The 13369-nt window shown below is 38.1% G+C and overlaps 1 protein-coding gene across 4 annotated transcripts in view; it reads right to left on the bottom strand.

The window, feature by feature from the left end:
- Nucleotides 1-13369, bottom strand: part of anapc1 (anaphase promoting complex subunit 1) — a 232455-nt gene that overhangs the window by 172816 nt on the left and 46270 nt on the right. For all 4 annotated transcript variants that reach the window (XM_072246952.1, XM_072246951.1, XM_072246958.1 and 1 more), the window contains 3 exons: nt 7206-7301; nt 5385-5475; nt 1952-2017 (listed from right to left, as the gene is read on the bottom strand). In XM_072246952.1, the coding sequence (XP_072103053.1) occupies nt 1952-2017; nt 5385-5475; nt 7206-7301 (253 nt within the window). The remainder of the gene's footprint in view (nt 1-1951; nt 2018-5384; nt 5476-7205; nt 7302-13369) is intronic.

A 13369-nucleotide genomic window follows, 5' to 3' on the forward strand; every position in this document is an offset into this window, starting at 1 on the left:
TTATCTGTATCAGCTTTTCAGTTTCCCACCAAGTTTGTTGCCTCCACTCTAACTGAGGGTACAGGAGGAGCCAGTTGTTTGTGGGGCTATCAATGGTGAGTTACTGGCCTAGCTACACTCTCTGCCGTTCAGACTCCTTTCAATAAGGGGAAAGCACAGAACTGAATCTGTACCACTGCTAAAATGCTGCATCATTGTGGAGATCCAATCCGGCCAACAGATTCACAGCTTGATATCAGAGGAAATAAATGTGAAAACCCCTTCAGAGGTTCATTTGCTCTGCAGTGCCAACAATTAATGAATTAAAGTTCAAAATTCAAGCCTTCCTTAAATATAAGTTGTACACTGTTTCTACAAGAAAGAATACAATTAGAACAAAAAAAGTCCATTGCAGAGCAAAGTGGCCATAGTGTTGCTAAACTAAGATGGGGATTAGGCTTGTGCAGGTTGGTTCGAGAAATGGTTAAAGGGAAGTAGCTGTTCTTGAACTTGGTGGTGTTGGACTTCAAGCTTGTGAACTTCCTGTCCGATAGTGGACGATGACATGGCGTACAATAGCGCCTCATGTAGATACTACATGAGGTGCTATCATAGACCATGTCATCGTCCACTATCGGATAGGAAGTTCAGTATACGACTTACATGAAAAACATAAATTAAGTAGGTAGGTTTGGTATGTAGGTATTAGTATGTTTGGTTTGGTATGTAGGTGCTATCATAGACCATGTCATCATCCACTATCGGATAGGAAGTTCAGTATACAACTTATATTTAATTTATGTTTTTGATGCAAGAGTCAATTCTTTCAGTGATTCTATGATGATTATTAATCTATTAAGGATGTATTGAGTATACCCACAAGAAAATGAATCTCAGGGTTGTATATGGTGACATACATGTACTTTGATAATAAATTTACTTTGAACTTAGGATGTTGTGTCTCCAATGCTATATGACTGTGATGCTGCTGCAAGCAAGTTTTTCATTGCAAATGTGCATGACAATAAAATCCACTTTGACTTTTACACGTATCAAGACTAATTGGCAAAAACCTGGACTAATAATCCAGAGACAAAAGTTCAAATCCCACCACAGCAGGCTTGGAATTTAATTTCAGCAAAGTTAAGTGCTTGAAATGAAAAGCTACTATTTTAATAGTGGCTACAAAAGTACTGAACTGCCCTAAAAAAAGTCCATCTAGTTCGCTAGCATCTTTTAAGGAAAGATATATCTATCCAAATTCTGAATAGGGACACAGCCATGTGATTGATATTTAACTATCTTGTAAAATGTCAATCAGTACAGAAGCAGAAAATGATGGACAATAAATACTGGGCTTGACTGTGTTACCCACAACCCATGACAAAATTTAAAAAATGCAACTGCAGCACCAAAGTACCTGATCAGTTGAAAAAGCGAGTGCTATTTATTTACTTATCGATGGATCGATTGAGATACAACATGGAAGAGTCCCTTCCAGCCCTTCGAGCCACGCTGCCCAGCAATCCTACAATTTAACCCTAGCCTCATCACGGGACAATTTACAATGACTAATTAACCTACCAACCAGTATGTCTCTTGAACTGTGGAAGGCAACTGGAGCTCCCAGAGGAAACGCAGTCATGGGGAGAACGTACAAACTCCTTACAGGCAGTGGTGGGAATTGAACCCAGATTGCCAGTACTGTAAAGCGCTGCATTAACCACTATGCTCCTGTGCCATGGAACATACTGAGGTCACTGCAGATGTTTTAAAAGCTCTAATCCTGCTTAGTATCTCAGGATTTACTCTCCCTACTACTAACAAGGCAAATATTTATTTCTTGCACAGATTTGACACAAAATATCACAAAAGATTGCATCCAAATTCAAACACCAATCTAAATTGCCATAAATACTTCAGAAAACGCCACGAGCATGCATTACCATGTAAAACCATTGCAAAAACATACCCGAATAACACCAGTGTACAGCACCAGATTGCCACTGCTTTCCAGGACTACCATCGTCTCAATACTCTGTTTATAACACAAAATGAAAGCAACATTAATACTTGCAGTTTGTTTAAGCCAATCTATATTTGTAAAAATATTCATGGCTACAAGTATCCAAACAAGTCAAGAATGGCATTACACTTCTCCACATAAACATAAACTTGAGATTGGGAACAAACAGCTTCAGGTACCACCTTAACACTTATTATCGACAGGAAGGCAAAGACGGACAAGTTATAGTCAGCATTGCTTTGTACATGCTAAATGATGCTCACAAATTTACTGCATTTTTTGTAGAGGTTGCCAAGAGATATAGTGAGGGCAGAATGGCAGACACTGTCTATAGGGACCGTAATAAATCTTTTGCCAAGGTCCTGCAAAGGATGGAAGGTTAGGTTACATGGGTTTCAGGGTCAGCTCGCTAATTGCACACAAAATTGACTTCGTGAACAATGTCAGAGGATGGTAATGGTGAGCTGTTCACAATGGTGACCTGGGACTGGAGGTATGCCGCAGGGACCAGCACTGCATTCACTGTTTGTGATCACAGACTTCCAGTGTCTGCAGTTTTATTTCACTGCTTTTTAGATGCTGACTATATTAGCTACTCTGTCAATGGACAAACAGACAGAAAATCTGAGACGGTCAGCGTAAAAAAAAAAAATAGGCTGCTGTATAAGTGCTCTCAGATTCCACAATAAATCAAGTCATTTCAACAACGTCAACAAAACAATTCATCTTGCCTATAACCACTTTCTAATTACATTTAATATTTACTGTGGTCACAAGCTTTGTTACTTATTTCATTTCAGGTAATGATGATTCTCAATATATAAATCCATTTTCTTTATTACGGAATCATCTCTTTTTTTGGCAAACTCTTCTCCACCAATTGTCTGATTGGTAAGGTGTCTGATTCTCTGCCAGAGGTGGTGTTAGATTGGGTGGGGGTCTGTAGTATCGTAGGTGAGATTCTTCTTCTTCACCTACCATGGTCCAGGGATTTTTGTTTGACAATGACAAGGTTATTTTTTTCATGGAGGTTTCATCACCATCCACAAATCATGTGCAGCATTAATAATTATTTATTTTTTAAATCGCTTTGTTCAATAAGCATGACAGTCCAAACCACAAGCAGCAAATAATGAAGCAAACAACAGTCTGCTGGAAGAATTTAGCGGGTCAGTGGCACACGTGGAGGTGGAGCAGTGGTTGATCTGTCAGGTCAAGACTCTGCATCATGACTGAGTGTACAGAGGGATGATAGCCAGAAAAAGAGAATGGAGGGGGGAATGAAACAGATGATTGTTAGAACCAAATGGGGGAGAGGGAGGGGGGAGGTTGATGGGCAGATCGGATCAGTGGAAAGAGGTAGATGGCAATGTACAGACAGAGGCTGGTAAGTGATAGGTGGAATCAAAATGAAGAATTAGGCAGACAGAGTCAAGTGGGAGAAGGAAAGGGGGCACTTTAGAGATGGAAGTTGGAAGTGGAACTGATAAGGGAGGATAACAGGCAGTTGGGAACCCAATGGAGGAAGATAATGAATCTAGGAAATGGGGGGTGGGGGGCAACGAAAAAGGTAAACAAAGGAAGAGAGGACTTGGGTGGACAAGAGGGAGTGAGAAAGGACCACACGAGGTTGAGTTACCCAGAATTTAAATGTGTAGTGTTCATTCTATTGGGTTGTAGGTCATCCAAGTAGAATATGAGATGATATTCTTTGTTGTTCATAAGACAGCTTTCACTTTCTAATGTGCCTCTATGGCACTTGATACTTAGATTAATAAAAGACTGTGCAGTTTTAAAACCATACAAGATTAAAGAAAGAAAACTCCTCTAGCCTAGTTAATAGCAGAGTTTCAACTTGTGAAACGTGCATCAGGATAAGTGCAGTGAGGAATTGCAACAGGAGCTCAACTCCCTCAGTACTCATTAATCAATGCATGAAGTTTACATGGTCTTTTGTGTGTGTCCCCCCTTGGTGCTCGAACTTCTATCCATACCCCTCGTGTAGGTGGTGTACACGATACTGAAGGGCATGTGACAGAAAATGAGTGAAAAGGAAATCAGTGGAGGAGAGGGATTCATGTGATTGCTCTGAAAATTGAATCCTCTTATGGCTTTTCTCTATGCAATAAGACTATTAGATCAATAGATAGTAGGAAGTCCTGTTGCAGGTCACACTTGGGAGTATTGTGCGCAGTCCTAGTTGCCCCATATAGGAAAGGTATAGAGTCTGTGGAAAGAATGCAGGTTTACCAGGATGCTGCCTGGATTATAAGGAAAGACTACAAGCTATAAGGAAAGACCACAAGCTATAAGGAAAAATTGGGCAAACTTGGGTTGTTCTCTTCAGAGCTTTGGAAGCTGAGGGAAGACCTGATGGAGGTTTTTAAAATTATGAGAGCATAGATAGGGTAAATAGTCAGAATCTATTCCCCATGGTAGAAATGTCAAAAACCAGAGAACATGCTTTTCAGGGTGGGGGGGTGGGGAGAGAGTTTAAGGGCACCATGAGGGGCATAATTTCATTCACGGAGTGTGGTAGGTGCCTGGAATAAGTTACAAGTTAAAAAAAACCTCTTATTAACAGATACATGAACATATAGGCAATGGAGGGATATGGATGATGCATAGGAAGAGGACATTTAGTATAAAGTGGCATCAAGATTATGGGCAAATGGCCTGTCTAATTCTGTCCTGTTCTATGATGTTATATGTAAGAGCAGTATTGGGCCATTCAGCTCATCGAGTCTGCTCTGCCATTCAATCATGGCTGATCTTTTCTCCCCACCCTCACCCTCTGGAAGAAGAAACTCCTCCACATCTCAGTTCTAAGCGTACACCCCTTTATTTTGAGGCTCTGCCCTCAGATCCTAGATTCCCTTATTAATGAAAGCATCCTCCCCACATCTACACTGTTAGGCCTTATCGGTATCTGGTATGCTTAAACGAGCTCCCCTCTTATCCTTCTGAACTTCATCGAGTATAGGCCCAGAAACATCAAATGCTCCTCTTATGTTAAATCTTTCATTCCTCGGATCATCTTGATGAACCTCCTCCGGATCCTCTCAAGGATAGGAACATCCATCGTCAGATAAATATCATTCCAAAATGGTTACATTTCAATTCTTATGCATACTCCATACTACAGTGCACAGGGAAAAGATACAAAATAGTTGGAGAGAGATTCCAACTATTCTGGATGGATGACTCAGTCATAAACAAAATTCCTGTAAATGGTGGGGATTGTAACACTAATCCCTTTCAAAGGAACATCTGGAGAAAATGTTGTCAATGGAACTATGATTACCCATCACATCTGTAATAATGTTGTATACGTTGCACATTCTGTATGGAATGCAGCAAGGTTTAATTTGCAGCTCACCTCCAGAGGGGCAGCGTCCTTTGCTTGTATGACAGTCACAGTTCCAAAAATCAACTGAGTCATATCATTGCTCTCTTCAAATTTCACACACCTATTGAGGATTTAAGCAGATGCATCAGTCTAAAGGTTGCCAGGCAACCAACGTTTCCAAATAGTGAACAAGCAATCAGGGGCCTGGCCCAGTGTTTTAAGTGGGAAAGCAATACAGCAAACATAAAAATTGAAACCATACGATATTTAAATTACATCAAATTTTCAGTTAGAATGTGTGACCCAAGGAAGAATCATGGATGCGCAAGTAGATCCCCTTCAACAAGCTTCTTCCATTGATACTTTTTGGTTGTTTCACTCAACAATTCTGCACATCAGTCGTAACAGTCACTGAAGAGAAAGTCACCCACTGGATATTATGCACTTACATGGTTGTTGAATAAATACACCAATAATATTCATTTTAAGATTCGATAAAGATATAAATTAAGTCATAATCATGCAGTAACTGAAGTACAGTGAACATCGTCATTTATCCAAATCCCAAAATTAAATTATACAAAACATATGCTAACTGCTCAATTATGGCTTTATAAAAAAATGTGAATATTCAGCAAACCTAACAGTATTTTATTTAGCCCACTGCTCTAATCTCTCTACACCCATGACTGTGTGGCTAGGCACGGCACAAGTGTCAGGTATAAATTTGCTGATGACACAATTATTGTGGGCAGAATTTCAGAAGGCAGACAGGAATGAGGTAGATCAGCCGGTTGAGTGGTGTTGCAGCACGACCTTGCACTCAATATCAGCAAGTCCAAAGAATTGACTGTGGACTTCAGAAAGGGTAAGATGAGGGAACACACATCCCCTCATCGAGGGATCAGAAGTGGAAACAACTTCAAGTTCCTGGGTGTCAACATCTCTGAGGATCTATCCTGGGCCCAACATGTTGATGCAGTTACAAGGTGGCAGGACTGTGGCTGTATTTCATCAGGAGTTTGAGGAGATCTGGTATGCCACCAAAGACACTCGCAAATTTCTACAGATGTACCGCGGAGGGCATTCTAACTGGTTGCATTGCTGTCTGATACGGGAGGGTTGCACTGGATTGAAATAAGCTACAGAAAATTGTAAACTCAGTCAGCTCCATCATGGGCACTGGGCTCCCAAGCATCCAGGACATCTTCAAGAAGCGATGCCTCAAAAAGACGGCATTCATCATTAAGGACCCCCACCACCCAAGACATGCCTTCCTCTCATTGGTACCATCAGGGAGGAGGTACAGGAGCCTGAAGGCACACATTCAACAATTCAGGAAAAGCTTCTTCCTCTCTGCCATAATATTTCTGAATGGACATTGAACCCATGAATCCTACCTCCTACCCTTTTTTAAAACCTCTTTTTGCAGTATTTAGTGAATTTAACTTCTTTAATATATAATTCTTGCTGTAATTTACAGTTTTTATTATGTATTGCATTGCACTGCTACCGCATAACAACAAATTTCATGACATGGGTATGCCAGTGATACGAAACCTGATTCTGATTCAGTTCTGTGGAGAGACAGAAAAAGTAATATTTCAGTTCAATGACCTTTCATCACAACTAATGAGAGGTCATCAACCTGGAAAAGCAATTCTGCTCCTCTCCTCACAGATGGCTCCCTGAACTGTCGAATATTACAAGCATATCCTGCTTGATTTGAGATTTTCAGTACTTTACTTCAAGGTTGTTCTTTCATATAAATTACTTCTTTAATCATCCAGGAGATTAACCAGAATACCAAGGTCTTGTCATTTTGACCAGTATATCAGTGAATAAACTCACCGTAGCTGATGGCGAGACTCCACCAAGTAACACAAGAATTTCTGACCGCAGAGATCACTGGTAATAAATACTTTTGTGGCCTGAGAATTCTTTTCCCTGTGAAGGCAGAAATAAACACTTAAATATCATGTAAGGCATTACCTGGTGTTGTTATTGAGGTTACTGCTTTACATTCCATTGAAAATTTCACCCAAAAACCTTCATCACAAATTACTTTACAAACATGGTTAAATATCAATACAAGACTATTTAACCAAGGCAGGAAAACAGAAACAAAAGAAATACTGCAGATGCAACACACATAAGATGCTGGAGGAACTCAGCAAGTCAGGCAGAATCTATGGAAGTGAATAAAACAGTTAACGTTTAGGTCTAAGACCCCCCATCAGAACTTGGCCAGAAATATCAACTATTTATTCTTCTCCATAGAAGCTGCCTGATTTGCTGAGTTACTCCAGGTGTGTGTGTGTGTGCGCGCCTGTGTGTGCGCGTGTGCGTGCGTGTGCGTGTGTGTGCGTGTGCGTGCGCGTGCATGCGCGTGCGTGTCTGTTTTTTTGCAGGAAAATGGAATTCAGAAAAATGGACATAACCTGAATGAATGACAAAATGTATTTGCATGTCAAATTTTATTATTAAAGTAGGTCCAGTCCATGCCTTGTAGACTTAATTTATTAAACTATTATTAATTTTTCGCCTTGATTTATACAATACACATTTTCTGTCTGAAGCAGTGTATCATGTTATCCCCTTTCTTTCAATTTTCTCTCCTCTCTCTCTCGAGGCTCTTAATAATACCATAAGCTTTGTACCACCTCTCTAAATTACTTGTCAAGCTTGTGCACAATTTTTCAGACACCACAAGGTTCGACAGTGGAGCCAATGTGTCTTTCCCCCAACCTTGATACATGTGCTTGGGCAAAGAAACTTGAGAAAAATTTGGGAGCACTCAAGCCTACTTATCCATCACCACGCCCAAAGTCATCAAAGGTAATGTTCAAGCTGTGTTCAGGCATGAATTAGCCTCAAATAACCAACAGCTCATCAAATAAATGTGGTTAGATTTAATTTATGTGTTGCTGATTTGACTCCAGAATCAGATCCTTAATATTTGCTCCAGGTGGGAGGATTACCTTTCAGTACTATGGTTGTGATTAACATTACACCACTTTCACAGAGGTGCCTTTAATTTACTTTCAACTATTCACACCAAAAATAAACATATACCACCAGCCACACATGGAAGTAAAGCAACACTGACATCTTCCTAGACCAATAGTTTCTTCCAATATTTCAAGATTGAAAAGGCAGGAAAATAGATTGACCTCAACATCAGATGTGATCAAATGGAACGGAGGTACAGAGGCAAAGTAAGTAGTCCTGCTGCTTCACAGCTCCCACGGAGCAGGCTGGATCACACCCTGTGATGCAGTCTCTGTGGAGTTTACGTGCTCTTCTCATGATTGGGTGGTTTTCCCTCTGGTTCTTCAGTTTCTTCCCACATTCCAAGAACCTGTTGGTTAGCGTGTTAAACGGTTCCTATCAAATATCCATAGTGTAGGCAAGTGGAAGGCAGGCAGGGAGGGGAATGGCTTGGAGAATTCATCAGCATGCATGCCAACAACTAAGTTGGGGAATGGAGTTAAAGGGATTCTGATGGGAGCCAGCCAGAATGGACTCGATGGGCCAAATGGTCTTCTTTGCTGTTGTAAGGTAATAAGAGAAGTGAATATAAGAGAACGTGAGGTGATTTTCACCCCTGCAGAGACCAACATAATCCCACTCGGCACCGATCTCAAATCAAAAGCAGGACTTGCTGGCTTACAGTAGCATTCCAAAAAAAAAATCAATGCTACTGAGCATTTCAAAAATGGTTTCATCAGTGAAATGTTTTTATCATGTCTGCAGAGAAAATTAAAGGACTGATGAAAGGTTGAGAGTCAGAACTGATGGGATTCAGAACTAAAACATCAAATGAAGTCTAAATAACCTACAAACCCCAGAACATGCTTGAGATATATTAACATAATGCATCCACATCAATTTTACCATTTTCATGGAAACAACCATATCTTCTTTTGCTATTTGGATCATCTATCAAAGCAGCACATGAAGAAACTCCTTTCTTTCATTTGCACTATAATGCTAATTAGGTTCTCCAACATGTGACAGTCAGATTTTTAACAGGAGAAAATCAATTAAAAGCATGCTTCTTCCCACTCTCTGTTCTGACTTGGCATAATTCAGTCAGAAACTCATTTCAGGATGCAGCAATGTTTTATAACTGAATTACAAATGTGTGCTTCAGTTTTTTAAGCATTAATACAAAATATCCACCTCTTTTCTGATATTGAGCTAAAATTCATTAATGAAGATTCAAAACATTACGAAAGCTATGTTTTTGGCTCATTGATATAACAAATTCCACATAAATAACTCACCAAATATGTTACAGAGGAACAAGAAAACTACTTAAAAACAACAAAAGAGGAGGCACGCACTCTGATGACTTAAATGTACCTACTTAAGGAACTTAAGGTACTGAGGAACTTGCATGTTCCTCAGAGTAACCCCAGAACAACATCTATGAGACAACAGCAACACACTGACAATGCTGGAGGAACTCAGCAGGCCAGGCAGCATCTATGCCGAAACATCGACTATACTTTTTTCCATTGATACTGCCTGGCCTGCTAAATTCCTCCAGCACTTTGTGTGTATTGCTCAGATTTCCAGCATCTGCAGATTTTCTCTCGTGTTCTATGAGATAATAGTCTTTAATGTGTACAAATGATTAGTGGTAAACACAAGAAAATCTGCAGATGGTGAAAATCCAGAGCAAAATGCTGGAGGAACTCAGCAGGTCAGGCAGCATCAAAGGTTAATGAATAAACAGTCTTTTCTTTTTAAATCTTTTTATTAAATAAGTATACAAAAGGTAAACCATATAAGCACTAATACACTGTTAGAAATTACAGGAGATATTAATACCGAAAAAAATTGATACAAACAGTGCAATTTAAACATGAAATAATAAGGTAAAATAATAGTATACTAATTTTATATATATATATATCAATAGAGAAAAGGAAAAAAAAAACCCAAAAAAAACCTACCATGCAACTAAACTAAAAGCAAAGCAAAGCAATGGGCTAACTTGGAAACAGGTAGAGCTAAAAAACTTAAAATCACGTCCTCAAACCCGACCTCCATTAAAAACAGTTAAAAAAAGCAAGAAGGGAATATAAATATGAAACAAAAGAGAAAAAAAAATTACATTAAATGAAAATATTGAATAAAAGATCTCCAGGTCTGTTCAAACTTAAATGAGGAATCATAAAGATTTCTTTTAATTTTCTCCAAATTTAAGCATAATATCGTCTGGGAGAACCAAAAAAAGGTAGTTGGAGCATTAGGCTCTTTCCAATGTTGTAAGATACATCTTTTCGCCATTAAAGTAAGAAATACAATCATTCTACGGGCTGAAGGGGAAAGATTACTGGAAATTTTAGGTAATCCAAAGATAGCAGTAATAGGATGAGGAGAGATATCTCTATTCAATACCTTTGAGATAATATTAAAAATGTGTCTCCAAAAAGTTTCCAGAGTAGGACAAGACCAAAACATATGAGTTAAGGAAGCTATCTGCCCCAGACATCTATCACAAAAAGGACTAATATGAGAATAAAAACGAGCTAATTTATCTTTGGACATATGTGCTCTATGAACAACTTTAAATTGAATTAGGGAATGTTTAGCACAGATAGAGGAAGTATTGACTAATTGTAAAATCTGCCCCCAGTCATCCACGGAAATAATAGAACCCAATTCTTGTTCCTAATCTGACCTAATCTTATCAAATGGAGCTTTCCTAAGTTTCATAATAATATTATAAATAATAGCCGATGCACCTTTCTGACATGGATTAAGATTAATTATAGTATCTAAAATATTTGTAGGAGGAAGCATTGGAAAGGAAGAAAGTATAGTACTTAGGAAATTTCTAACTTGAAGCTATCTAAAAAAATGTATTCTTGGTAAATTATATTTATTAGATAATTGTTCAAAAGACATAAGGGAACCATCTAAAAATAAATCCAAAAACCGTGAAATACCCTTAGTCTTCCAAATTTGAAACGCACGATCCGTGAAAGAGGGAGGAAAAAATATGTTACCTAAAATAGGGATCGCTAGCCCAAATTGGTTAAGATCGAAAAATTTTCTGCATTGAAACCAAATACGTAAGGTATATTTCACTATCGGATTAGAAACCAGTTTGAGGCGTGTCAAATCGAAAGGAAGAGAGGAACCTAAAATAGAGCCAAGTGCATAGCCCTGAGCAGAATGTAAGTCCAATACTACCCATTTAGGGATGGATAGTGTAACTTGGTCAGGTAACCAAAATTTCATATGTCGAATATTAATTGCCCAAGAATCTAAAGTTAGGTAATGCTAAACCTCCATCTCTCTTAGCTTTCTGTAAATGTATTTTACCCAGTCTCGGGTTTTTATTTTGCCAAATAAATGAAGAAATTTTAGAGTCAACTTTATCAAAAAAAGATTTTGGAACAAAAATCGGTAATGCCTGAAATATATATAAAAATTTTGGCAGAATAAACATCTTAACTGCATTAATACAACCAATCAAAGTTAAATATAATGGAAACCATTTAGATGAAAGTTTAATCCCAAGATATGAGAAATAATTATTAATCAATTTAAACGGAAAGCTATGATACAAGGGAAGTTGTTTATTAATCGGAAAAAGTTCACTCTTACTAAGATTTAATTTATAACCTGAAAAAAGACTGAATTGTGCTAATAAATCTAAAGCAGCAGGGATAGATTTTTGAGGATTAGAAATATATAAAAGTAAGTCATCAGCACAGAGTGATATTTTATGGGACTTTAAGCCCCGAGTTATCCCAATAATATTTGAAGATTCTCGAATGGCAATTGCAAGAGGTTCTAATGCAATATCAAATAATAAAGGACTAAGAGGACAACCTTGTCGAGTACCTCGAAAGAGAGGAAAAAAAGGTGAGCTTAAAGAGTTAGTATGGACCGAGGCCATAGGAGAATGATATAACAGTTTGATCCAAGATATAAATTTCGAGCTAAAATTAAACATTTCAAGCACCTTAAATAAGTAAGGCCATTCTACTCTATGAAAGGCTTTTTCAGCATCTAAAGAGATAACACACTCAGGAACATTTTGTGAGGGGGAATAAACAATATTTAACAGCGTGCGAATGTTATAGAAAGAGTAACAACCTTTAATAAAACCCGTTTGGTCTTCCGAAATAATAAAAGGGAGAACTTTTTCTAATCTGTTTGCTAATAATTTAGAAAAAATTTTAGAATCAACATTTAATAAAGATATTGGTCTATAAGATGCACATTGAGCAGAATCTTTATCCTTCTTTAATATTAGAGAGATTGACGCTCTATAGAAGGATTCGGGAAGTTTACCAAGTTTTAATGAAGCCTCGAAAACCCTACCGAACCAAGGGATTAATGAAGGTGCAAAAAACCTATAAAATTCCACGGTAAACCCATCAGGGCCAGGAGCTTTCCCCAGGTTCATAGAGGAAATAACATTCTTAATCTCATCAGTGGTAATGGGAGTATCTAGCATAGAAGACATATCCTGTGAAATCTCAGGGAAATCTAGGTTATCTAAAAAGTCATTCATATATTTAGAGTCTCGTAAAGACTCAGATTGATATAAGGAAGAATAAAAATCAAAGGAGGTTTGATTAATCTCCGCATGACCAAATATCAATCGATCATTTCGATTATAAATCTGATTAATTTGAGATTTAGAATAATTACACTTCAATTGGTTAGCCAACAATTTGCCAACTTTGTCACTGTGTACATAAAATTCACTTCTTGTTTTCTTTAATTGGTTTACAATCGAAGACAAAAGTAATAAACTATGTTCCATTTGAAGTTCAGTTCTTTGTTTATACAACTCCTCAGAGGGAGCTGTAACATATTTCTTATCAATTTCCTTAATCTTGTCCACAATTACCAACTCCTTCTGCTTCAACTTCTTCCTCAAAGCAGCAGAATACGAGATAACCTGACCACGAATATAAGCTTTAAAAGTATCCCAAAGAATGTTCACAGAAATATCCTCTGTATAGTTGAATGTAAAAAAA

The sequence above is a fragment of the Mobula birostris genome, chromosome 2 (genome assembly GCF_030028105.1).
Source record: "Mobula birostris isolate sMobBir1 chromosome 2, sMobBir1.hap1, whole genome shotgun sequence".
Taxonomy (NCBI): domain Eukaryota; kingdom Metazoa; phylum Chordata; class Chondrichthyes; order Myliobatiformes; family Myliobatidae; genus Mobula; species Mobula birostris.